Consider the following 25,676-nt stretch of genomic DNA (forward strand, 5'->3'; position numbering starts at 1 on the left):
CATGTATGAGACTTGAGATGTGAAATGTATTTTTTTATCATTTGTCATGTCATGTCAATATAATATAATTTTAATTGGTATGTTTTGATGTTGTTGTATCATATTAATTAGAATATAGGATCTACAGGGAGTGCAGAATTATTAGGCAAGTTGTATTTTTGAGGAATAATTTTATTATTGAACAACAACCATGTTCTCAATTAACCCAAAAAACTAATTAATATCAAAGCTGAATGTTTTTGGAAGTAGTTTTTAGTTTGTTTTTATTCAATGGGGTTCAGATCAGATGAACAAGGAGGCCATGTCATTAGTTTTTCTTCTTTTATACTCTTTCTTGCCAGCCACGCTGTGGAGTACTTGGACGCGTGTGATGGAGCATTGTCCTGCATGAAAATCATGTTTTTCTTGAAGGAAGCAGACTTCTTCCTGTACCACTGCTTGAAGAAGGTGTCTTCCAGAAACTGGCAGTAGGACTGGGAGTTGAGCTTGACTCCATCCTCAACCCGAAAAGGCCCCACAAGCTCATCTTTGATGATACCAGCCCAAACCAGTACTCCACCTCCACCTTGCTGGCGTCTGAGTCGGACTGGAGCTCTCTGCCCTTTACCAATCCAGCCACGGGCCCATCCATCTGGCTCATCAAGACTCACTCTCATTTCATCAATCCATAATACCAGAAAAATCAGTCTTGAGATATTTCTTGGCCCAGTCTTGACGTTTCAGCTTGTGTGTCTTGTTCAGTGGTGGTCGTCTTTCAGCCTTTCTTACCTTGGCCATGTCTCTGAGTATTGCACCTTGTGCTTTTGGGCACTCCAGTGATGTTGCAGCTCTGAAATATGGCCAAACTGGTGGCAAGTGGCATCTTGGCAGCTGCACGCTAGACTTTTCTCAGTTCATGGGCAGTTATTTTGCGCCTTGGTTTTGGTGCTGCATCCCTCTGCAAGATATCTCACTATTTTTGACTTTTCTGAGCCTGTCAAGTCCTTCTTTTGACCCTTTTTGCCAAAGGAAAGGAAGTTGCCTAATAATTATTCACACCTGATATAGGGTGTTGTTGTCATTAGACCACAGAGATGCACATCACCTAATATGCTTAATTGGTATTAGGCTTTCGAGCCTATACAGCTTGGAGTAAGGAGTTATAACTTCTTACTTGGAGTTATTCATGTGGCTCATATGCAAAGTCACAGCAGACATCCCACCCACAAAAATCTGCATCTGAAGCTTGCAAATGAACATCTAGAGACTTTTGGAAAGTCCTGTGAACTGCTGAAATAAAAATATGTTCAAGACGAGAATTGTGTGCTGAATTCCAGGCAGAGAACTTTTATGCTTTAGGTTGAACAGGTCGTACTTTTGGTTTTTGCAGAAGCCAGTGGCATCGGCATCATTTCTTTTGTAGAGGAAAAAATTTGAATGAACAGTCATTAAAAAGAGGACGAGTTCTCCAGAAATATTACTTGAAACAACTTGTAGGTTGTAGGTTTTGCCAATACAGCTGGCCTCAAAAAGCACCAAGAATATGTGATACTGCAAATGATGCAAATGTGTTTGCGCATAAAATGTCATCTACATGTGTGTCTTTTTGTTCTCGGCTCGTCCTCTGCCCACACAAGGTTTCTGAGTGACAGTAATCTGGAACCAAACCACTGCATCTATTAACGCGCTGCGTTCTTACAGCATGCGTTAAATGACTTATTGCTGAAATGACTCTTCTCTCTGAACTGGCCGCCGCTCGGCCTCGTCGCCTGTCGCGCATGCGCAAGGCCGCGGGCACGCGCACGGCGCTACGTTCCCTCCGCCGCGGGCACGCGCACGGCGCTACGTTCCCTCCGCCGCGGGCACGCGCACGGCGCTACGTTCCCTCCGCCGCGCTCCAGGGTCCCGCACTTGGATGTAAACACACCGCAGGGCAGCGATGGCGCGGCGGGCCGGAGAGCCCGTTTACCAGCACCTTTCACGGTTCACGCCGAACAACTGGTGCGCGAAATTAAATTCTTTTTTTTTTCCGCCCTTTTTGTTCTCTCGCCCGCGCAGCCGTTTCACACTAATAGCAATTTAGTGAAGTTCGCAGGAGAAGTTCCTTCACAGACGCTCGCTAGCAGAGTTGAGCTAACGCGGCTGTACGTGTTCCAGGTTTGCGGTCCGGATCTCTCGCTAAGCTAGCGGCCCGAGGCCCGACTTTGCTCGTCTTCTGTAAGAACTGCGTCGCTACAAAAAAAGAATCCCGAGTAAAAACGCGGCGGGGAAGGAGGAACCGCGGCGCTCTGAGCTGTGAGTTTGGTTTTTCACGCTCCCTCTCCGCGCGTCGCGGTTCTTGTTTTTAAGAAAAGTCGCGTTAACCGGATTAAGTCGGTGACGCGTGAAAAGCGTGACTTTTTGTCGGCTTTTTTTCTGGCTGGAGAGGAGAGGAGATACTCCTGCGCGCCTGGTAAAAATATCTCAGGAATTTTTCATTTTCCTCTAATCTCTTTCGCGATTAAGATCAGTCCAGCCGTCCTCGGGGCTAAGATTTTCTAACACCGGCAGGAATGGTGCCTGGAAAGGGGCTCGTCGTCGCGACTGCCTGATGATGAGGGGAAAATGAAATCTTTATGTTTTAGGGTTGGCCTGTAAAAATTCAAAACTATTTTGCCCTCGACATTTTTTTACAAGCCATTCTTTGGAGTATTGTTATGCAGCGAATACATCTGTTGTAATAATGATTTTTTTTTCTAACTTATTCTCAAGACTAGTAAGAAATATTCCAGGACACAAGAAGCATGACTGCTGGGCTGATTTCGAAGGAACGTGGAACCCTGATGGCTGTCTATAGGTTTGAATCTTCGTGTAAATTGATCATAAAAAACCTGCCATTGTTCTTTTCTAGCTCTTATTATAAAACACAAATGAGTTATTCTTTTTTTTGGGAGCATAAATGCCATTTGTTGCATTTTATTTCTCTACCCTGTTACCCAGGCTTCACCAGATAGTCTTCTAAAGAAGCCATGGGTGGCTGCCTAAGCTGTCCAGACAAAGAATCCATTCCTGATAATAACCAGAGTAAATTTAAGGTAGGTGAAATTGATTGGACCGAGGCCGACCGTCTCCCGCCACGGCATGGTGATGTGAGGATGCTCCCTGCCCAGGTGGTGAATGTGGACGACGACGGAAATGAGCTGGGCGCTGGCATCATGGAGCTGACCGACGAGGAGCTGGTGCTGCGCACCCGCAAGTGTGATGCTGTCAGGTGGCCGTACCTGTGCTTGCGGCGCTATGGTTACGACTCCAACCTGTTCTCGTTCGAGAGCGGCCGGCGGTGCCAGACGGGGCAGGGTAAGATGTGCTGCTCACGGAGCATATACCGCTCTTTTGATTGGGTTGCGGCATGCCAATGAGGTCCAGGTCATTGCTCTAAATAGAATCAGAATAAGCTTTATTGCCAGGTACGTTTACCTAAAAAAAAAAAAATATTTTAGTGACTGAGCTATACATATATATGTGTGTGTGTGTGTGTGTGTGTAAATAAAAAAAGAAGACATTTAAAGTATGACCAAGTATGATTTTTGTACAGGTATGGTGATATGTGCAAATATGAAATGTAATTAAGTGTGTGTGTGAAACAAGTAATTTGTTCTAGTGTTGTGCGTACTATGTGAATGGTTAATTGTACATGACATTGTTAAATATGTGTCGCTCTAAATAATGAATGCAGTAATTAATTTAAGCTTGTCAACTTTAACCCCTTGCTTTCATAAGGATGAGCTCAAGAGAGCTGGGGCAGGGCTTGTGAGTCCTGGTGAGTACGGCAGCGGTCAGGCCGGTTGTGCTTTTTGTGTCTGTGGATGTGAGCAGTACGGCCATTGCCATGGCATCTGTCTGAGAATGGAGTTGAATGCCATGCAGGGTTTTCTTTGTGTTCTTCATCATGCCGGCTTTCGTTTTCAGAAGAAGACCCCCTCTATGTGTTTCAGGAATGGGCCGATTCACATTTTCCCAGTTACAATTTGATTACAAAAAAAAAACTTAATACAGATTTAAAAAAAGCATTCTGATTTCTGGATGTTACACTTTGCATCCAAATAGTAACAACTGTAAAATTTTTATTCACAGTAAATATTTTAAATCCAAAACTGTTTTCTGAAAAGCAGATTCAGGTCTAATGGATCTTACATGTCTGCACAGGATTTCCATGGGTTCTTAAAAAGTCTGCAATTAGATTTTACCAAATTAAGGCCTTAATACCATTATAATGACTAGAAACCATTAAGTCCAGAGTTTAAAGGACGCAATAAATCAAATGAATCAAGGCTTCAATCTGTCCGTATTCCTGGTTTACGAGTGCAGTGCGTGCATGGAAAGGACCAGGGCCGGGCCTGAGCTGGACCAGTGTAAATTACTGAACATTGACTGGATCGAGGACAGCCTGGTGCACCAATGTTGTGGGCTTTGTGCGTGTGGAGTGGGCATGCTCTCCATCATCCATAGGCATGCATGCTTGCTGAGTGTGTATGACCAACTCATGCCTTTGGTACAACCCTAGTATGAAAGTGAGTGAGTGACTGGATGGACCAACTTCTGACTGCAGACTTAAAGGTCCCCTACTATGAATTTTTGCTTTTATATCAGTCTTAGTGTCCCCTAATACTGTATCTGAAGTCTCTTGGTGCAGAATTACAGCCACTTAGATCCAGTCCCACACGTTTCGGTGTCTGTAGCTTTAAATTATGATGAGGAGAGCGGCCTATAGTTGAGGGGGCATTTGCAGCAATAACATCAATACAATTCACTAATCACAATGTTTGGCGCAGACAGGATGTTGTGTCTGCGTTTTCCAGACAAAATTAAATGACCCCACTGGTTCTTCAGAATCTCACGTGTTTTTACAATGAAACCCCAAGCAACTGCAATGCTTTGCCCGTTTGGAAGCCATGACAGTCGGTGGAGATAATGTTTTAGGGGAGGGGTGGGAAATTCTCTGGGTGGAAAAAGCATGAGAAAAGGAGGAGAACTTTTCCCCTTGTGAAGACATAAGGGGACAAATTCCAGCTCTGACCATCTGAGCTGCCGCTCTCTGAACGCACCAAAGCACTCTTTACACCTAGCCACTGCAGGACCATAGACAGGCTAGAGGAACTAATATTAATGTTAAATAATCTCACAGTCACATTTTCATGATGGGGACCTTTAAATAAACACACCTCACACATGCTGTTTTCCATGGATCCACCATTAAACTGAATTTCTGCATGTGTGTGAATGAAACATATGTCTACACCATGGTAATGCACTTCATCAAACATTCTTTGTGGGAAATGATCAGATTAAAGATCAGATTGGTTTATGTGAGGTCATGAAAAATATAAACAAAAAAGCCTAAATACGTTAGTCAAACTGTAACAGTACCTTGTGCAGCTTTGTGTGTTAGTCATGATGCTGCTCCTTACGTATTACAGACATGCTGCATCAGTAAGTGGATAGGCGAAGCCCATTCGACATTGCATAGGTTCATGACTTTAATATAGGGTCAGGTCAGTCTAATTTGTGTTCATTAAATCCATATGTTTTTTTTCTACAGGCATTTTTGCCTTCAAGTGCACCCGTGCTGAGGAGATCTTTAACCTGCTGCAGGAGATCATGCATAGAAACAGCATCAATGTGGTGGAGGAGCCAGTGTTTGAGTCCAGTCGCACACAGCCTGAGCCTGACCAGGTCCACACACTCCCCACTCCCACCAGTAAGATTCTCCAGCATTAACCACACACACACTGAATGGTCCTCAACTCATGAAGGTGTTTTGGGGTCAAAGCTGTATTCAGCAACGTTAGTTACTCACGTTGCGTTGTCGTCCCAGTGAGAGAGACAGTCATGCTTAGCGATCAGGAGTGTAATTTCCCCTCAGGCCCACCAGTCAAATTAAAGCAATGCCATAGACACCGAAATTGTGGAGGTCAAATATTTATTGTCAACGAAATTATTATATGGAAGGCTGCAGTGTTTTTGGCATAGGCTCATCTCATGACTGGTAAGTGGGGACAAAAAATACTTATTCTGTGGCATATGCTACAAGTATATATCATCAAATAATGTTTGGTGGGCATACGGGGCTTTCAGGAAGTATTCAGACCCCTTCTAATTCTCAACCATTGGTCATGTTGTAGCCTTAGGCTAAAATGACTTAAATAGATTTTTTGTTCATGAATATGCACTCAGTAGCTCATAATGACAGCACAAACACAGAATTCTAGAGTCTTGATGCAAGTTTTTCAGATTCAGATGTGGGGATTTTCTGCCACTCTTCTGTTCAAGTCATCCCCAGCTGTGTCCGGTTTGTTGGGGAGCGTTGGTGTACAGCCATTTTCAGGTCTGTCCAGAGATTTTCGGTTGGGTTTAGGTCAGGGCTTTATGACCAGTCGCCCAGTCCCTGCAGCTGAACAAGCATGATGCTGCAGCCTCCAGGTTTCACTGTTGGGTGGTTAATCTTGAGAAGACTTTCATATGTCTGGGGAGGGGCTTTTTTTTAGGCCACTCTGCAGGGATGGTTTTCTTTCTAGAATGTACTCCCACTTCCACAATATACCCCTGGAGTAATCTTTGGGTTCTTGGTTACCCCTTTCACCAAGGCTGACTGGCCAGCACAAGTTGAGTCCCAAACACCTTCAGGCAGTTCCTTCAAGCTTAGTTTGTGCTCTCAAATATATATTTATACACACACACACAAATACAATAAGGAGTCAGGAATTACAAAGTGACAGCACTATATACACTACAGTCATTTTTGAAGTATTAGTTTTGTGGGTTTTGGAACACGGAATTTGGAAACCTGACCATCCATATAATGAATTTAAACGTAGATTTTGGAGTCATTGTGGCAAATGTATGATGTAGTGTTACAGCACAAAAGACTTGTATTTCATAACTGGACCAGACCATCTCCACCCTGCAGTATCATCATGCTACAGATTCATGAACTGTGTACAAGTTTGTCATCCTGTCTATATTCACCCTAATTCATTTATGGGATATTGGGATGGAAATTGTTAAAATATTGTGTTGTATCACAGAAGGACTTGTGACTTCTTTTGCAGCTCCAGGTAATTCCCTGGCCACCTTGCCCAATGGCAGCTTGCGGTACCCCTCTTTAAGTGACCCGTCCTCGCACCCCTCCAGCAGGCATACGTCTGTAGGCAGTGCGCGTTTACCGTCGGCCGAGGAAGAGTCCTCACGTCCTGTCCAGGTTGCGGATGAGACCGTACGGGTGAGTGGAGAGCAGTGGTGGTCTCTTCTGCCTTTACCACGTGGAGCCGTGGGATTTTTCCTAAAGTTAAGAGCACGATCAACGTTCCGATTTGGTTCCGATTTGTTCCGTTTACTGATAAATGGTAGTTTAATTGCTTGTCCATGACAAGCTGTTTCAGAGTACAGATTATAGCTCTAAGTTAGCAACTTCTTCCAGAAGTGAGATTCCCGGAATTAAACTTTATCTTCTCTCTCTCTCTCTCTCTGTGTGGTTGTAGGCCCATACCTATATAAACACCACAGACCTCCTGGAGGACCAGCCCAGCCTCACAGCTGCAGACCCTCTACTGGAGGGGCCGTGCATTCCTGCCCTCAATGGTGACAACGACCCGCCCCCAGAAGTTCCTGAGCCTGGACCTCGAGTCCAGTTGGAGCTGGAGAGTGTGAGGTTTGTTCTGGGCCCCACACCGGTACAGAGACAGCAGCAGCTTTTAGCCAAGCAGAAGCAGCAGGAGGGCTCTTGTAGGAGCGAGGTGGTTTCATTGAGGTCCAGCTCTAATGGGGACCTAGCTGGGGCTGTGGCACCCTCAAATAACACCAGCCAGGAACTGGAGGCTCCCATCCACCAGCGGCGCCGCCGAAACCAGCCACTTCCCCTCACCCCTGACCCCACCAACTCCAATAACTCCGCCCAGCGCAGGACCGTGCTGCTGGACTACGAAAACCTCCCGGCCCTGCCCCCACTTCGGGAGGCGTCCGGGAGGGCTGGTTCAGAGGACGAGGAGGAGGAAGACGACGACGAAGAACTGAAGACTCCTTCCGTCAACGGCTTTCACGCTTACCAGCCACGTCACTACAGCCCCGACCCGACGCACTACTACATCAACACGGAGAACGTGACGGTCCCGCTCAGCGCGCACAGACCGGACTCGGCCCGCTGGCGGGACCACGCCGCGCCCACAGTCTTCAACTTTGACTTTCGCCGACCCGATCAGATCAACTACATTGAGGTGGAGACGGAGGGCCGCGGCGCCGGTGGATCGGACTCCAGCAACCCGCAGACGCCCAAAACACCCACCATGTCGCTGCCACAGACGCCCACCCGCAGGACGGAGGTGTACGCCGTCATTGATGTGGAGCGCACGGCGGCCATGTCCAGTCTGCAGAAAGCACTGCCCCGCTACGACGGTACGTCCAGGAAGACGCGTCACAACAGCGTCGACCTCCCCATGTGACAGGACAATAATAAATAAAGCAGAGTACGAACGAGCATAAGGAAAGTAATGGCACCCTGTTCTGAACCCGGGTGCTTGTCAGTATATCACTTATTTTATTCCTATGGTAATATAACTACTACTGTTCTTACACTCGTTTTCCAGTGCCTATGTATTTGTTTTATTATGTTAATAACAAATTGGACTATATTCATTGTCCATCGCGTATGGTACAAATCAGTATTACTGACTTTTTTATTTTAAGACCGCTTCTGAACATCATGGTACACCACAGTGTCAGTTTTCTGACTGAATAAAAATAAAATGTTTATTTTGTTTGATTTGTACTTTGAGAAGACTTCATATAGCTGCTCTGTGGAGGGAAAAAAAAAAGAAAACAAACATAGAAACTAACAATTACTTTTATTTCATTACACGAGTACTAGAAGACAAGTAAAAAAAAAAAAAAAATCTATTTATATAAAACATGGATGAAAAACACATTCACAACGCTCATTTAAACATACAACAATATACGGAGCTGCTGTTATTTCACCCTGGTGTCCTACAGAATGTAGGTAAGTAGGTAGGTAGCCTGAAAAGGTGGGAAATGTTCTCCTCACCTCCAGGTTCTGTAAAGAACTCTTTTTATAATCAGGCCATGTGTCATGCAGCCAAGTGCCAACAAAATCCATTCAACTTGTACAAAAATAGAAATTTAGACCTTCTGGAGAGTCCAAGAAGTGAGGCGCTACTGGTTGAGTAAGCGGCGACGGGAGCTGGTCTCCACTAGCCTGTGGTATTCCTCAAGCTTGGCTCTGAGCTTGTCGTAGATCTGGGGGCAGGGAAAGGCTCTGTGTTTAAATCACTCGACACCACCACACCCCCATCGTTCTCGCCAGCGTCCCATACACTTCTGCTCCACTCACCTTGGCGTTGGCCTGGCCCTCGCGCAGGCTGAGCAGCAGCTGGTCTATGGACGTGTACGGGAGCCATACAAGAGGGGCTGTAGCAGAGAGTGGCCTCTGCAGAAAGGAGGAGAACAGGTTACAAAGATGCCCGGGGCCTACATATTACATCTATGAAGTAGTGCTTAACCACCTCTATGCCAAAGTACTGGTGACCCTTTCCAAGCAGCGCATCCACATACTCCAGCACCAGCTCTGCTGCCGACTCCAGCTGGTCGTAGTTGAGGTACAGCCTCAGCAGAGCGGCTGCATCTACTGCCTGTTCGGACATGGGTGTCGGTCATTAAAAGGCCTGGGTAACAGGGTGGAGGAGCCTGAACGGTCAGTCAGCGGCTCACCTTATAGGCATGAACTAGCCAGTCTGGCAATGGCGCTCCATGGGAGAGCAGCTTGTTTATGACACATCGGTGATGCTGAGCATTCTGGGAAGGATGTGCCTCAAGATAGGAACCCAGGAGCCGCCAAGCCTCGTCAGTAGCACTGTAGGCAGTGGACCAATCAGCAATGATCAGGGCGTCCTTTACAGAGTCACATGTGCAAATATAGTAGCAGCGACGAACCTGGACTCTTTGGTTGTGATGATGGTTGACAGCTGATTTGCCGCCAGCCAGTTCCAGGCTTCATTCTGAGTCTGCTCTCCACCGTACTGCAGCTTGATGCATCTGGGGCAGGATGCGCATACGTAACATTAACATCTTACTTTAACAGTTCCGCAGGATGAGAACACTGGAAATTAATTAAAATCATGCTAGGGCTAAATGCATTTTTCAAGCATCAATCATTTCCAGACAAATATCATTCATGTTATTTTTCAGACAGAAATAAAAAGAGGAACATAAAGACACAATGTTAAATGGTTATCAGTGGCATAGATAAGCACCATTAAAAGACGTGGTCAGGTGAGTAAGGTAACAAGGCCTATAGATTTTATATGGAAATACAATTGAATTAACAGTAAAGCTTCCATGTTAAAATGTTCTCTAATTACAGGGTTCTTACACATTTTTACAGAATAATTTCAAATGACAAAGTAATTTTCAATTACTCTAAGGCAAATTTTCATGACTACGTTCTCTGAAATTTGTGCAAATGTGAAAAAGAGTTTCTTCCCCCAAGTTTGCCCGAACCAGAGAAAATGTGCTCAATCAGGTTCCAGTAGATCCAGTAGATCATCAGCTGTAATTTACACAACTAATTTACAGACCTTCATTATACATTCATACCTCAATCAGATTCCATAACTTTATTTTCAAATGTTCATGACTTTTCCAGTTTTGTAATGACCATAAGAACCCTGTAATTATGATAATCTGACATTCCCAATTCACATAATGATTACAGTTTTACTGAAGTTTACTGAAGACCAGGGAAATATTAGCTATAATACAAAAATGAAACATACTTGTAGGTGAGCCCTTCGAAAACCGGTGTGAGGGGCAGCTTAAAGGTCTGAGAGAGCGACAGGGCGGTGTCAAACAGACCAGCCTGGACTAGCAAGGCCACCATCTCCGCTGCCGAAGCACTACCTGCATTAAATAAGAAAGGGGAGAAAAACTGTTCGATTCCGGCTGCCCAGTGAGCAGCTGTGTTGATCGGTCTGTAGCACCGCGCCGTTTCCATACCTGCTATGGCCGCTGAGGATTGGTCGTGCTGGGCCAGCGTCAGACGGCTGCGAGCCAGGGTGTATTCCTTCTCCAGGTCCTTCAGCTCCAAGATCTCGATCTGGCGGCTCCCTGAAGACACAGCGCAGTCTTAGAAATCAGACCCACAACAGTACACACAAAATTCCTGTCCGACAAAATACAAACGGCACACGCACCCATCACTGACATTTAAAGACAGATTAAAAGAATCACTTAGCTTTTCAATAAATATGTGTGATTAGTTGCCAGTTACATCAAGAGAGACCCTCAGACAAAAACAGCTGACAAGCTGGACAAGGGGTACCTGAGGCAGCTGCGAACTCCCCATCGTGGTTCCGTTTAGGCGAAGTTCCTGGTCGTTCATACTTGAAATAAATAAGGAAACAAACAGCAATCACATTAAAGCTTTCAGGAGATGATGGGTGAGCCAGATGACCACAGTCACAGGACAAAACCCCACTTCCCTGAACAAGTGTCTCCAGGGGGACTGTCCCTGTAACTACTGACTGTAAGTCACTCTGGACAAGGCCGTCTGATAAATGCCGTAAATTTTTGAAGCCAAAACCAATGATCATAAAGCTGCGGTGCCACTCACCACGGCTCCAGGCGAGGGCTGGATGATCCAGGCGTAGGCTGGACGAATCAGCCGCAGACAGTTCAAGGCTGCCAAGTAGCAGTTTACCTGTTTCTGCAGGCCATGCAGCGTACGGACCTCCCGGCCCAAACGCATTCCATACTCAAACATCACTGTACCCGCTACAAAAATGAATAGATAAATAAAAGTGTTATTCCAGGAGCCTCCTTCCCTGATCACCACCACCATCAGTGAGGGTCTGATTGTCGGCTCAGGAAGCCCACCTTTCCTGTAGTTGTGGCGGTTGATGTGGAAGGCATAAAGGAGCTCATAATAATTGTGACTCAGAAGGTCCACTGCACGAGCTCGAGACTCAATGATGCCAACAACCTATAGAAAGACAACATGGAGAGGACCAGGTCGATCCAAGAACATGCTTCTCACAGGGAACAGAGAGACTAGCTGTATTTAACAGTTTAGAAAGGTATTCGGACCTCATCATGCAGGTTGACGTAGGAGAACTGGACCAAGTGCTGCAGCTGAGAACGTTCACATAGAACCACGACCAACTGACGAAGACAGTCCAGCTGCCTGCCAAACACAAACACACACACCATTTCACACAACCTTCTACTACATGGTTCTCACGTGCTGCTGTGTCTGATTTAAGTTATATGTAAATATGGGTATTTTTATATGTACCTGCTGGGATCAGGGTTCTGAATTAGAGCCTCATAGGCCTGGCTATTATGGCCCAGGTCCAGATGGTGTTTGAAAATTCGGGTCCACAGGGCAGCCTGTGAGAAATGTGAGATCAGGTTCACTTCACTGCTTTGGTCTGCTTCAACTTCAATTTAAAGAAATGTTGAGAAAAGGAGAGAGAGAGAAAAAAAACCTGGCTTCGAGTGTCATTAACCGCCTCCGAGATGGCGAGCGTGGCAAGCTGAATGACCAGCTCAGGTAACCCAACATCCTCCAATAACCGCAGGACCTGCAGCCATTCAGACCATTACTCCCTTACCAAATACACTCTATTATTGCATAAAGCTTTAAACCTGACCGTTAATAATAAAACCATAACAAGCCCAGTGTACACAAACCTTGTTGTAGTACTGTAGGCGTGGTGCAGTGGCTCCTGCCTCATCATTTTCAGCTCCAACAAGTCTCATGAGGAAGTCCTCTTTCTCTACCTCAGTTGCAGCCTGCTGAAAGCACGACAGCGCCTGCAGGGCAGCGACAAAACATGAAAACATTCCACATTTCCTGCCAAATCTCCCCTAGCTTCGGTGTCTACTTATAATAATACAGTTCAGATTAGTTTGGTTTGTATGTACAACTTATACTCAAGGATTGCGATGAAAGATTTTACATACATACAGCCATTTTGTGTGTTGATAACATCTACTGTTATTTTTTTTTACAGTACCTCTCTTAATCGCCCAAAACCAAATCAGCATTCTGCTAAAGGAGTACAGTGGGGCAAAAAAAGTATTTGGTAGCCACAGTTTGTGTAAGCTGTCCCCCTTAAAAAGATGAGAGAGGTCTGTAATCTTCATCATAGGCACTCTTCAACTGTGAGATAATGTAAAAAAAAATTATTTATATTATGGTGCAGAAAATAAGTATTTAGCACCTACCAACAAGCCACAGTTCTGGACCTCACAGACCTGTTACTTCTTCATTAAAAAGGTCCCAATCACAAAAAATTCACTTTGTGAGATTATTTAACATTAATTTGAGTTCCTCTAGCCTGTCTAAGCTCCAGCAGTGGCTAGAAATGGCGGTAGGTGTAAAGAGTGCTTTGGTCATTCTGCTTCACCGTTCAGAGAGTGGCAGCTCAGACGGTCGGATCTGGAATTTGTCCCCTTATGACATCATAAGGGGGAAAGGTTACCTCCTTCTCATGCTTTGTCCACCCAGAGAAATTTTGGGGAAAAACTCAGACATGGCCTCCTGTCTGCAGCAAAAATTGTGGTTGGTGAATGGTGTTGAATGCCCCCTTAACCTCTAAAGGCCGCTCCCCTCCTCATCCCACCTCTCTCCTCCTCATTCGCATTTAAAACTACAGAGACCAAAACGGCGCGTCCTGAGTATCTCTCATTGTGGGACTTGCTAAAAGTGGCACCACGGCTGAATTACGCAAAAGAGACTTCAGGTACAGATTTAAGCTACAGACCACTAAGACCGATATAAAACCAAATAAATAATACCAGGGGACCTTTAAGAAGCTCTTCTATCCATCACTCATTACCTGTATTAATGGCACCTGTTTGAACTTGTTATTTGTATAAAAGACTCCTGTCCACACCTTCAAACAGTCAGACTCCAACCTCCACCATGGCCAAGACCAGAGAGCTGTCTAAGGACAAGATTGTAGACCTGCACAAGTCTGGGACAAGCAAATCTACAACCGGCAAGCAGCTTGGTGAAGAGATATGGAAAATGGAAACCTCCCTCGACCTGGGCTAGATCTTGCAAGATCTTACCTCGTAAGGGTACAAACGATCTTGAAAATGTTGAGGAAACAGCCCAGAACCACACAAGAGCAACTGGTCAATGACCCAAAGAGACCACAGGGAGCACAGTAAAAAAGGTTACTATTAGTAACACACTACACAGTCATGGATTAAAATCTTGCAGCACTCGAAAAGTCCCCCATCTTAACCCAGCACATGTCCAGGCCCATCTAAAGTTTGCCAGAGTAGGACTGGGAGAATGTGGTCAGATGAGACCAAAATATAACTTGTGTTTGGAGGGGGAAGAATGCTGAAGTGTATCCAAAGAGCACCACACCCACTGTCAAGGATTGTGCTTTGGGGGACAGGACAACTGATTAAGGAAAGTACTCCTATCAGCGAGAGCATTGACAATGAAATGTGGCTGGATCTTGCAGCATGATACGAAGGGGTGGCTACATAAAAAGCATTACATTGGTGCTGGAGTGGCCTCAATTCAATAGAGAATCTGTGGCAAGAGACAACCCCAAAACATCACAGCTCCTGAGAAGATCTGCATGTAAGAATGGGCCAAAGTACCAGCTAGGGTGTGTGCAAAACTAGAGGACCTACAGAAAATGTTTCAACCTCTGCCAAAGTATTGAGGTGAAATTTTACTATTGACTAGTTCAAGTTCAAATTTTATTTTGTCAGATACACAGTCATACATGGTATGATATGCAGAGAAATGCTTTTAAATGCAGTGAAATGCTAAGCACTTATTTTCTTTATTAAAAATCATACAATGTGATTTCCTGTTTTTTTTTTTTTTACTGACATGAAATTATGAAAATTACAGACATCTTTTTAAGTGGCTGCCAAATACTTTTTTGTAACAGTTGTCAAGTCACTCATGTCAGGGGTGTAGCAGCTCTTACCTTGTGACCCTCCCCAGTAGCTAAGTAGCACTGGCCCAAAATAAACCGACAGGAGCCCACATTCACCTGGCACCATGGTCCCAACAAGCGAACATACTCCTGTCAAAAGAGACGAGTGAGGAGAGTGACATCACATCCTTACACAGTTTGGATGAGCTGGAGCTCTCCTCACCTGTAGCTGAGTGTACTGGCAGTTCCCCATGAGGCACTCAGGGAAGCGGAATCCTGGGTTGCTAGGCCAGCTACAGGTCAGGATGTAAGGATGCAATATTTGGAAAACATCCATTGCTGGTCTCATTTAAAGGCCAATTCCAGCAAGTCCCTTCAAACTGGAAGTCCATAACGAAATCACCAAGCAGAGGCCTTTGCCAGTTATGGTTAATGCCATGGTGCTAACAGAACAATTTCCAGCTGAAGCAGGCCTACTCGCACACAAAGCAATCATGGAAAAACAGTGAGAGATTGGAATGTTTGATCTAAGCTGTAGAATGTGGAGGATACAGAAGCTGACAGAGCAAAGTAATGACGCTGGACACCATCTGTGGCCAGTGTAGTGGTGCCTGTGCAGACTGGGCATCCTGCTGTGAGAAGATCTGAGAGACTATGGCCTTACGAGCCACATTTTGATAAAATAGCTCCACGACGGTTTGTGGGTTTAAAACTAAAATACAGAAAGACAGAGAAAAGTTAAAGTTAAAACGGATACATGACAAATTGTAGACGTGAGGTTTCAGGGTCATACCTGTTTGGCTGGGAGCCATGGCAGGGGAGTCAGACAGTTCCAACACAGAAAGATGCTGCAGGTTGGCATCACTTCATGAAAGGAAGGAGAAGAATCAAACAAACTGTATATATATTTTAAATTTCTTTAAATACTGGGCTTGATTCTGATACATCATACTCTCCACTCACAGCGCGTCCACGGGCACAGATGATGACAGACTCTGGCTGACATGCTTCAACAGATAGTAGGAGCACAGGAGGTGGGAGCAGCGTGGAATCAGGTCCTGTTGTAGCTGCAGTAGCTGAACTCCTCCACCCAAAAACACCTGCACGCACACACACACACCTCTCTAAAAATTCATTTTCAATGCACTAATTACCATTAACTGACTGGAGAGTCCGCCAGTCAGTGCAGTTTCAGGCTACGCTCTTTAGTATATGTAACATAAGATGAATGAAGAAAGCATATTTTTGATGAATAGTCAGACATCATTTTACAGAGGAAACCAAGTGAGATTCACGCATGATGTGTGTTGAAATTTACATTGTCTCCAAGCCGAAGGTAGAGTTGCTGGAGAATAAGAAGATCTCTGCAGAACAGAGCCCGGGTCATGGTCACCTGGCAGACGGCCTGGCACACAACACTCACTGCCACACTGCTGCCATACAGCTGCGATAGGCTGATCCGGACACTAAGAGAGCGTCCTGCAGGAAGGAAGCAACACCGGAGCACATGATCACTCGCTGCGGTTATACCCAGACATCCTTTCTCCAGTCAGCTCACTAAAAATGTAATGTATGGAGCCAGAATAGCGCATGCAAACTTTTCAATTTGCACCCATAAATTCCGTAATTCTATTTGCACCTAGGCAATCAAAAAGACAGTGGCAAGACGATGAGTAGTCAGATCTGGCCCATGAGTTCTGTTTGCATTTATCAGTTGCATTTATTTAAAACAGAACCTCACTGGCCCGTTCTGACTACTCGCCATCTTGCCTTAATATTGTGCTCTGGCACCTTTGTCGTCTTCAGTGCCAGGATTGGCCGTTACCTTACCCGCAGCATTGTGATTGGGTAGAAGAAGAATTAATCTGATTGGTGGATATGCAAGCAAGTCTTTTTCTCATAGCACAAGGCAAATTGGTGCCAAAATGATTTGTATGCGCCAGTTGGTATTTGTATATCTGTTCAGTTTTTTGCAAAAACAAACTGCAAAATTCTTTTAACAAGTGAAAATTTTAAAGTCTGCATACAAGTATAAATAGTAATGTCCTTTAGATGAATGAAGATAAAAAAAAAAAAAAAAAAAAAAAACTATAAATCTAAATGTCTCCATTATTCCAATACTTCATGGACATTACTTTGGCCCTTCTTGGTGTGTAGCTCAAATGTGTGTGTTTGCTGTGACCTGTGTCTAAGCCCTCAGTTCCCGCCTCTGTGTCAGTCTCCAGGTCCATCTCTCTCAGCAGGACCGCCATGGCAGCAGTGGGGTTCCGAATGTCCTGCAGCTTGTTCTGGATGTCCTCTATAACATTATCACTGACCACGACATGGTGTAGGAGAGAGACAGCAGTTAGATTAGTTTTAGATTATTGCAACCATGGCTGGAATGGAATGGATTTTATAGAAACATTCACAACCACCACAATTAAATATTTCAAGTTCTAGTTATATATAGTTATTTCCTCCATCTGGATGTTAGGTAGGTGAGCTGTGAAGAGATACTGACTTGTCATTGGCCAGCAGGCTGTCCAGCACCTGCTCAGCGGCTCTCTCTGGGGACAGCAGGTGCTCCAGCGCCTTTTCCATTTCATAGGCCATGTCACCCTGCACACACTCGCTCACCAGCCGGAGACACAGCACCAGCTGCAGCACGTCACGGCCCATCTCTGGGTCTGGGAGGGGCGAGGGAGCGGCCTTTCATTTACCAACACTGCTTATTATGAGAGGTGTGACGAGACATGCAGCTCAGCTCACGAGATGACAAAGGGTGGTAGTCGCCTAGTGGGTCACATGCTCGCCTATGAACCAGAAGCCCACAAAGTCACAGGTTCAAATGCTGTAAACGTCAAACGGAAATACTTTTGACTTTTTAACACTGCTAGATTCATTTGCTCCTGTACGAGACATAAAAAAGCGACATTTACCATTTGCCAGCCAATATTGATTATAAGTCATTTTAATATAGCTCTGAATACCTCTAGACACATTGATCTTTATAACCAATACTTTCTGCCTGGAAGTGCTAGCCGATTAAACGATCACAAAAAAATCAGGTCAAATACGAGGATCAACTTTATTATATGTGGCAAGAGCTGCCAATCAGAGTCTAGGATTTTTCTGTGTCATTTCGGTTCACAGGTACGAGTCAATGGTTGGATAGCAAACACAAATGCAACAGAAATGACAAACTGGTGGTGGCATCTTGTATGCTTATATCAGACGACATTAGTGGCATTACGAAATATTGCTGTATCTATATGTTCTGTTGTGATATTGTATCGATATTCAGTATAAGAATTTAGTCCACCAGGTAATGCTGTCAAGCGTTTTCTTTAGTGAGGTCAGCAGAGGTGAACGTCAATGTGTGACTACAACCTCCACTCCTGTAGACTGCACTGTACAGCTGGTCACTTTGACTTATTGGCTAGCACTTCAGGCAGAGTGAAATAACAAAAAATGACAGAACCTGTACAACAAGTAAAAATAAACCAGGCAGTATGGACTTAATAAATAAAGGAAATAAAAATTTCAAGCTGTCACGCTTCTGTGAGATATTCAGGCAACAGGTTCATTTTACGGGTTAATTTCAGCAGGACCTTTCCAGATACAGTACAACCACCACCAAAGCCTACAGACACAACACGACATAGTACGCTGGATACAGCAAACAAGCTCCCATCCATCTCATGCTAAAAAAAATGAGGGAATCACTAGATCAATTTTATTCACAGGGCTCAGAAATGAAGAACACCATTTTAAATTAGACAATCTGTCAAATTAACATTTCTCTAAAAACTAATATTTAATAAAACTAATTTGCAACAATTACCACGTGAGCTCGGCCCCGAGCCTGAACCTAGCAAGCTCTAACTTGAGGTGTGTTGCTAGTTCCATTGAGTCACGACCCACCTCCTCTATCCAAGACCAGCACTATTTACTCCTTATGTGGTGCCTTCCCTGGCTTTAGAAACATGCTGTACATGCTGTTGCCAGTATGGGAAACATCATGTACACATTCGCCGGTGGAGCAAGTGCCGGATCTGGATCTGTTTGGCCAGTCAGATCACTGGACTAACCTGATTTTTATTTAGCTAATTTTTATTAGCCACGTTGGTGACGCCTAGATGCTTTCAGCCCCGTATTAACCAGGATAATTGTATCGGGACCCATGGATCGAGATACGCATCGTATCCTGAGATCCTTGCCAATACACACCCCTAGGAGGCATGATGACCACTGCTTCGCGAGACAACTTACACAAGAATGAGAATTATAGTCACATTTTAATGCAAGAATCTCATGGTGCAAGATCTCATCACACCTCTTTTCATTTAAATAATTTTTACATAAAATACTGTAGTCTTCATTTTAGGCTAGATTTGTTTTTCAGTCTTAGACCAAACCCTCACCTTCTGCTACTGGAGTTTCATCCTCTGAGAAGAGGTACTCATCAGCCGACAGGTATAGATGGTCCACAGCAAAGCAGGGCAGCAAGTAGGATACAAAACCCTGAAGAAAGAGTCAGGACATCAGCACCGGGGGACAATCAGGGCACCATGCAGCAATTATTAAACAAGACAAATAAAACAGTAACATTTTCAATGCAGAGCACCTTTCGAATGATGCACACCATGGAGGTGGCCATGTTGATGTGCAGGCCGAGGGGCGTAGAAAGTGCTTCCTGGTACTGCAGGCAGCATGCATAGAACTTGGACCAGAACTCCACCTGCAGCTGCCGGTACTCCTCCTGAGAGAACTCGTACTCAGTCACACTGCTCTGCAGCTAAACAGGGGGGCAAAAAAAAAGTCAGACAATGGACAGTCAGACTTGAGGTCAACGCAAGAGAGAAATATCTTACCTCGTTTTCCACAGCCAGGGTCACTTCTTTCCTCAACGCGTCCCAGGACAGATCCAGGAACCTCTCAGTCCCTCTCTTATAAATCTGAACACAGCGGAGTCAGTCAAAAGTCTCTACTAGGTCACAGCAGACCTAATCAAGGAGCATTCATGTTCAGAGTCTTTCCAAGTTTTACATTATCTTGGTGTTTACCTGTAGAGCTTTTACAATGGCTGACGCTGTAAATCGAAGAGGGGAAAACAAGACATCAAGATATGTCTCCTAATGGAAAGAAGAATGGGGGAAAAGAACTATCATTAGAACTAAGGAGGTTCTGTGCCACAAGCATCAAAAATTTAAATATCCACAGTCCTCACCCTGGGGTCCTGATCAATGCCAAAATGGACTTCCTCCTCAGGAAGTGGCTGAACGAAAACCTGATTCCACAGACCAGCTACATTACTGTAAGAAAACCAGATCAACTGGCTGTTAAAGATCAATGGAAAACATGCTGCCACGAGCAAGAAATCAGCAGATTCAATGGCAAGTTAACCCTGTCGATACTGAATGTGAATGAAAAATAAACTTTCTGGTGTAGTATGTAGTAAAAGTATTTTATAAGAGACTAAATTCCTTTGGTTAAACTGCTTTGTATGTTTAGCAATGTTATTTAGGCAAAGTTGGAAAAATTAATTGCACAAATTCTTTAATCTGCATGATTTATTACATTTTTGGCATACGTTTATTGAATTACGGTTATAATTTCCTACTAGTTATAATGTAGCCTAACGCGTTCATTTTGAATCATGTTCATGGTGCTCCCGGACCATATTTTCCTACTGAATGTATGCATGTGCTAACCATGCGAAACATACACTCACCAGCCACTTTATTAGGTGCTAGTGCCAGTGCCTTTTGCCTTGAATAGAGTTCTAAAAATTCCTCAGATATTGGTCCATATTGACATGATAAAATCATGCAGCTGCTGCACATCCATGATCCAAATAATGCAAACGTATAAAGAATCTGTTAACGATCAACTAAGCAGATGTTGGGGAGAAAAATGTGTCGGGTGCCTCCCCTGGTTTAATACAACCTTAAAAAAATAACAACATGATGACCATGAGAGGCCATAGATCTATATTTACATGCCACTGATCATTTGTATGCTTCGCAATGACACATTTTTGATAATCTGTAAAAAGATACAGATAAAGCAAATAAATCGATAAATACTTACTGCTCAAAGTTTATGTACTTCACTACTGTTTGGTTATCATCATCCATCCAAAGTGCCCAAATGTCAGTCGATGTCAAGGAAAAGTCCACCAAAGTTTCCTAATCAAATAGATATTACATATATCCTGATACATTTAAATATGAGCCCTGAATTTACAATTATCATCAACTATTGCAGACGAGACCTCACTACTTCACTCTAGAATCACTCACCTGTGTTGAAAACACAGTGGAGATGTGGTCCAAGCTGTAGCGGTTGTTCTCGGTGGCGACCAGCTGCAGCAGACAGAACTGGCCACGTTTGGGCAGCCCCAGATAGACGCCGATGCACAGACCGGTGGAGGCGGAGAAGGACAGCCGCAGTCGGTGGCCCTGTCCTGGACTGCTCTTTACCTCACCACGGCCTACTGGCAGGTAGTCCAGCATGTCGGCCACCATGAGACACAGCTGCTCCTGAGTGAAAGGAAAGGAGACAGCCAAAATATTTACCCAATGATGAAAGTGATCGTTTTTGTCATTGTGTTACACAGCAAGCACAATGAAATGTCTCATTATGCTTTTTTTTTTTTTTTGTGACCAGGATGGGGTACAGTCTGTAAAATGTGAAAAAAGGGATGTGCTGTGAATACTTTCTGGATGCATTGTAAATGACACACATAATAAATGTTCAGTAGCTTACTCTTGATTTTAATGCATTTCATGCGACTGCTACAAAGTGAAAAGTAACTAACCTTGTAGGACCACATACGCAGCTTGTGGTCTTGACACAAAGCAAAGATGAAGGTATCATCCTCCAAATGGCGAACAGCCAAACTGAGGGCAAGGTCAGACGGGCTCTGGTCACCTCTGTTGGAGTCAGACACCAAGTGTGAAAGGAAGTGTGTACAACGCTTAAAAAAAAAAAGTCACCACGCCAAATTAGAAAGAAAGGAATCCGCACCACCAACCTGATCGCTGTGGGCATCCACCCAGCCAGACGCTGCATGACTGAGCTCTGCTTCAGCTCCACCACAGAAACGGTCCCTGTAACAGAACTACAGCCGATCAGCTCCTGCACCACTGTGCACAACAACAGCGAAAAACCAGTGGGTTTCCGTACCTTGGCTGTCATGAGGAGGTAGGGTAACTACCATTATGCCTCCTGAGGCAGATGCCAGGGCAAAATGAGCCTCGCCCTGATGGCTGAGCCACGCAGCAGAAGTACTGGGGCATGCTGTGGGAACTCCCAGTGCACCAGAGAGCAGGTAGCTATGAGCAGGGTCCTGCAGTCTCAGTTTGCCGACATCTGTGAAGATAGACTGCATCTGGAGCTCAGTCACCAGATCCTGTGAGCAGAGGGGTAGTAGAACTGCATCCGTTAAAGGTTGCACTACTGATGCAACGTTAACTCTCAGGGTGTTGATGGAGAAAAACAGAAGGTCAGAAGGTCAGTGTCTTTGTGGACAGGGGGTCTAGAGAGGAGCTGTGGTTTCGCATGAGGAAGGAGTGGAGAGAAGTATATATGTTGCAAGTATGTTGGGAGTAGGATGGAGCTACCAGGCAGGAGGAAAGGAAGAAGATCTAGTTGGTGTTTATAGATGTGATGAGAGATGACATGCAGGTGGTTGGTGTGGAAGAGACAGATACAGAGGACAGGAGGAAATGGAGGCTGTTGATCAGCTGGGACCACCCCTAACGGGAACTGCTGAAAGTAAAAGTAGTAAAAGAAATCCGTTGTATCCAGGAAATGAAAAACTAAAGCCGAACTTTTAGCTTTGAACACTAGAAAAGAAACATTAAAAGCTGTCTTCTTATATAATTACCACCTATACATCAACATGCAGTTCATCCAACTTCCAGTGGAAATACATGAGAGGAACAGGAGGACTTTACAATCCCATGAACAATACTGGGCTACATGTTGCAGCAATAAAAAGCAAGTGATTACGATGCACACTGTGGGAAACGTTGAAAACCCACGCCTGTAGATCATCGAGTGGGTCAGATGAAGGTACTCACACTGCGGTACATTCGCGAAGGGTGCGGTAGCACCATGCAATGGATGGACTGGCTGGTAACTATGAGGATGATGACGTTGTTAAGGGTCTCCTGGATGTGAACGCCCCCGGGGAGCAGCGAGCAGTGCAGGATCTTCAACCGTACGGCATTATTCAAGAGGTTAGTGTCCAGTGACTGCTCCACCAGCTGGACTGTGTCACCAGATGTGGACCTGGCAAGATAATGTCACAGGTGAAGGATAGGCATCCAAAAAAAGCAAGTGGAGCTCCAGAAAAGAGGCTTACCAATAAATAAATCTGTTGCTTGTGACAGACAGCAGCTTCCCGCTTTCTTCATAGTAAAATCCTCCGGCACTGTCTGGATATTTCACCCCCCCAGGAGAAGGACTCAAGTCTAAAATTCAATTCATGTAAATGTGTATAGGAACCTTTTTTAGTCGATGTACGTGTTTACATGCAATCAGTAAATTCACATTTTGAATTTTGAAAAAAAGGTCGACAACATAACGTCACACAAAGACAAGAGATTTGGGGACATTTGAATTTCGGGTCTGACCAGATTATCTGAATTCACTAAAATTCTCCTCAATTGCAACCAAAACTTCAAGTCAGGACTGCGTAACCAAATGACGTCATCCAAGCGCGCTAAACCAGCGTGGTGCAAATCCCCATATTACATCGTATCGAGTGAAAGGAACGACACAGAACACACACACACTCCCCACTGGCTCCTTTTTATTCAGGTTTAATGTGTTTTTTTTATTTAAGCGGGATGGCCAGGAAGGAATTCATCTACGAATGTAGCAGGAATAGCTAACGTAAAAAACACAACATCAAGTAAATTCATTTAATTAGCGAGAGTTACTATAAAACCTGGCCTTTAACTTGAATTTTATTTTTTCTTTTATTGTTTTTAATGTGAATTCATACCCGAACTGCAGGTTCACTGCAGACATGTGAAGCATGGAACCGTTTAGCAACTGAAGCTAAAACGACGTTAAATTACCACTTATTTAATTAGAACAAGTGTAATATATTCGTCTCCGGGCGCGGACAAACGCTTTACCTAAATTGACGGTGACGTCTCGGAAGCGTGAAGCAGTTTCCCTCTCAAATCCACATATTTCTATGAGGCTCCGCTCCATCGCCGCCGCCATCTTGGCCGCACAGGATTGTGGGACCATCAGGAAACGATAAAAAAAAGCCGCCTTCTAGCTTTCAAACATTTAAAGCGACGCGGTTTTACTGCTAAAACGACGGCGTGGTGGAAAAATCGAACATGGAGATTTAACCATCCAACACTCGCATTCTAATCAGCTCTTTGGTTGTAAATTAAATATTCAAGTATAACTTCACCAAACTGTGTCTATGTTATCCTTGACATTATTCTTATAAAGATACAAGGTTATGTTCTTTAGGTTATAGATATCTTGGTTAGGATATCTTGTTCTAGATTTGCGCAGTTTATATATATATGTGTGTGTGTGTGTGTGTGTGTGTGTGTAACACACGTGGAAGAAAAGAGATGTGTTGTATTCTTAGAACATTGGGATTCATTGACATTAATTTAAATTCATTGACATACAATTAATTGTTATTTATGTAAAATAAATGTATGTCCTGAGACATACAGAGTGATCATGGAGTGACATTAAGAATCGGTTTCATTTTATTAAATACAAGCTTGTGAAACATATTACAACTGTAATTTTTTTTTTCTTTAATTGAGTTGGATGTATTTTGTGACCCACTAGGTGGCGCCATACCCTACATTGTTGTTTTTTTTTTCCCTAAACAAATTAATGTTATCCAGCTGCTCTAAGTCACCAGTCCTTGTCCCTCGTCTGATGTTGTGGTTAGTGAGTGGAACCCAAAGCACTTGGTGAGGTCAGTTCCTTGCATGGATTATGCTACCACTGCTATGACACCCAACATTTCTTCTCTTTTATACCATCAGATGTACAAGATGTTTGTCAAGAGCTCCTGCTTGCCTGTCTGACATCTTGAAACTCAACCCCAGGAAAAAAAGCTGAACTTCTAATCGTCCCAGCTAATTCCCACACCACGATCTTAATATCCCTGGACTGTTCTCAAGTCTCAATTCATGCATCCTTGGGTAGCCATGGACCATTCCCTTTGCTTCTCCACAACGTTTAGGTGTCCTGCTTTTTTCCTGGGCTAACTGCAGCTGCTTCTGCTTGGAGCATTGGTGAATGGTGGCCTAATAAAAGGTTTATGCATAACTGCAAGCCTCTGGAAGATCCTGTACCTTGACTGTAGTGAGACTCCAGAGGCACAGCAGCTTCTGTTTGCTGTAATGGAATTTTAGCACCTGCTCTCTAAATCTGTTTTTTTTTATTTTCCAGAAACCCTCCGAATTGTAATAGTGAAATGATTGTCATTGTAAAACACTGCAGCACAGCACACAGTGACACAACAGAATGTGTCCACTGCATTTAACCATCATCTTAGTGACCAGTGGGCAGCCATGACAGGCGCCAGGGGGGCATTGTGTGCTCTGAATCAACCACAACTCTCTTAAGAGTATGTGGATCATGCTTAAGTTTTTGTGAAATATCTTTGTTTTCATACTTTTTCCAAGGGTTTTTAACCAGGGCCGATTCTAGACAGGCATATATGAGGGTTCAGACAGAGATGTCATTGGG

At 44.3% G+C, this 25,676-nt stretch overlaps 2 protein-coding genes across 4 annotated transcripts; one reads left to right on the forward strand and one right to left on the reverse strand.

Annotated features, from left to right (window-relative positions):
- Nucleotides 1–1,840: 1,840 nt before the first annotated feature.
- frs2b (fibroblast growth factor receptor substrate 2b) lies at nt 1,841–8,743 on the forward strand. Of its 3 annotated transcripts, XM_028987924.1 has the most exons (8): nt 1,883–1,980; nt 2,137–2,274; nt 2,731–2,815; nt 2,959–3,053; nt 3,129–3,315; nt 5,558–5,716; nt 7,068–7,237; nt 7,497–8,742. In XM_028987924.1, exons 4-8 carry the CDS (start codon nt 2,988–2,990, stop codon nt 8,451–8,453), a joined length of 1,539 nt encoding a protein of 512 aa, XP_028843757.1. In that variant the 5' UTR covers nt 1,883–1,980; nt 2,137–2,274; nt 2,731–2,815; nt 2,959–2,987; the 3' UTR covers nt 8,454–8,742. The 3 variants fall into 3 exon arrangements, with proteins under 3 accessions (XP_028843756.1, XP_028843757.1, XP_028843758.1); XM_028987923.1 differs by lacking the exon at nt 2,137–2,274 and having other exon boundaries at nt 1,841–1,980; XM_028987925.1 differs by lacking the exons at nt 1,883–1,980; nt 2,137–2,274; nt 2,731–2,815; nt 2,959–3,053 and adding an exon at nt 3,739–3,778 and having other exon boundaries at nt 3,211–3,315; nt 7,497–8,743.
- Nucleotides 8,744–8,836: 93 nt separating this feature from the next.
- nup160 (nucleoporin 160) lies at nt 8,837–24,180 on the reverse strand. Its single transcript, XM_028986281.1, has 35 exons — nt 24,077–24,180; nt 23,296–23,404; nt 23,012–23,222; nt 22,113–22,338; nt 21,961–22,036; nt 21,745–21,859; nt 21,227–21,466; nt 21,015–21,112; nt 20,152–20,236; nt 19,988–20,056; nt 19,796–19,879; nt 19,549–19,719; nt 19,346–19,445; nt 17,443–17,608; nt 17,122–17,252; nt 16,258–16,418; nt 15,903–16,039; nt 15,733–15,803; nt 15,492–15,651; nt 15,163–15,232; nt 14,991–15,089; nt 12,718–12,840; nt 12,513–12,608; nt 12,320–12,414; nt 12,112–12,208; nt 11,902–12,007; nt 11,639–11,799; nt 11,348–11,408; nt 11,023–11,133; nt 10,803–10,926; nt 9,961–10,062; nt 9,739–9,880; nt 9,534–9,659; nt 9,362–9,457; nt 8,837–9,267 (listed from the first exon to the last, which is right to left on the reverse strand). The coding sequence occupies exons 1-35, from the start codon at nt 24,165–24,167 to the stop codon at nt 9,184–9,186; spliced, it is 4,194 nt and encodes a 1,397-aa protein (XP_028842114.1). The 5' UTR covers nt 24,168–24,180; the 3' UTR covers nt 8,837–9,183.
- Between the last annotated feature and the right edge of the window lie 1,496 nt (nt 24,181–25,676).

This window comes from Denticeps clupeoides, chromosome 7 (assembly GCF_900700375.1).
Source record: "Denticeps clupeoides chromosome 7, fDenClu1.1, whole genome shotgun sequence".
Lineage (NCBI taxonomy): Eukaryota > Metazoa > Chordata > Actinopteri > Clupeiformes > Denticipitidae > Denticeps > Denticeps clupeoides.

What these genes read in the sequence shown, in the direction of transcription:
- nup160 (XM_028986281.1), bottom strand. Translation starts at nt 24,167, where the DNA reads ATGGCGGCGGCGATGGAGCGGAGCCTCATAGAAATATGTGGATTTGAG. An exon ending in CTACTGGGGAGGGTCACAAG is followed by an intron (nt 12,841 to 14,990) that starts GTAAGAGCTGCT and finishes GCTGCCCTGCAG; the next exon opens with GCGCTGTCGTGCTTTCAGCA. An exon ending in ATCCTCAGCGGCCATAGCAG is followed by an intron (nt 10,927 to 11,022) that starts GTATGGAAACGG and finishes TATTTAATGCAG; the next exon opens with GTAGTGCTTCGGCAGCGGAG.
- frs2b (XM_028987923.1), top strand. Translation starts at nt 2,988, where the DNA reads ATGGGTGGCTGCCTAAGCTGTCCAGACAAAGAATCCATTCCTGATAAT. An exon ending in ATAACCAGAGTAAATTTAAG is followed by an intron (nt 3,054 to 3,128) that starts GTAGGTGAAATT and finishes CTCCCTGCCCAG; the next exon opens with GTGGTGAATGTGGACGACGA. An exon ending in TTGCGGATGAGACCGTACGG is followed by an intron (nt 7,238 to 7,496) that starts GTGAGTGGAGAG and finishes GTGTGGTTGTAG; the next exon opens with GCCCATACCTATATAAACAC.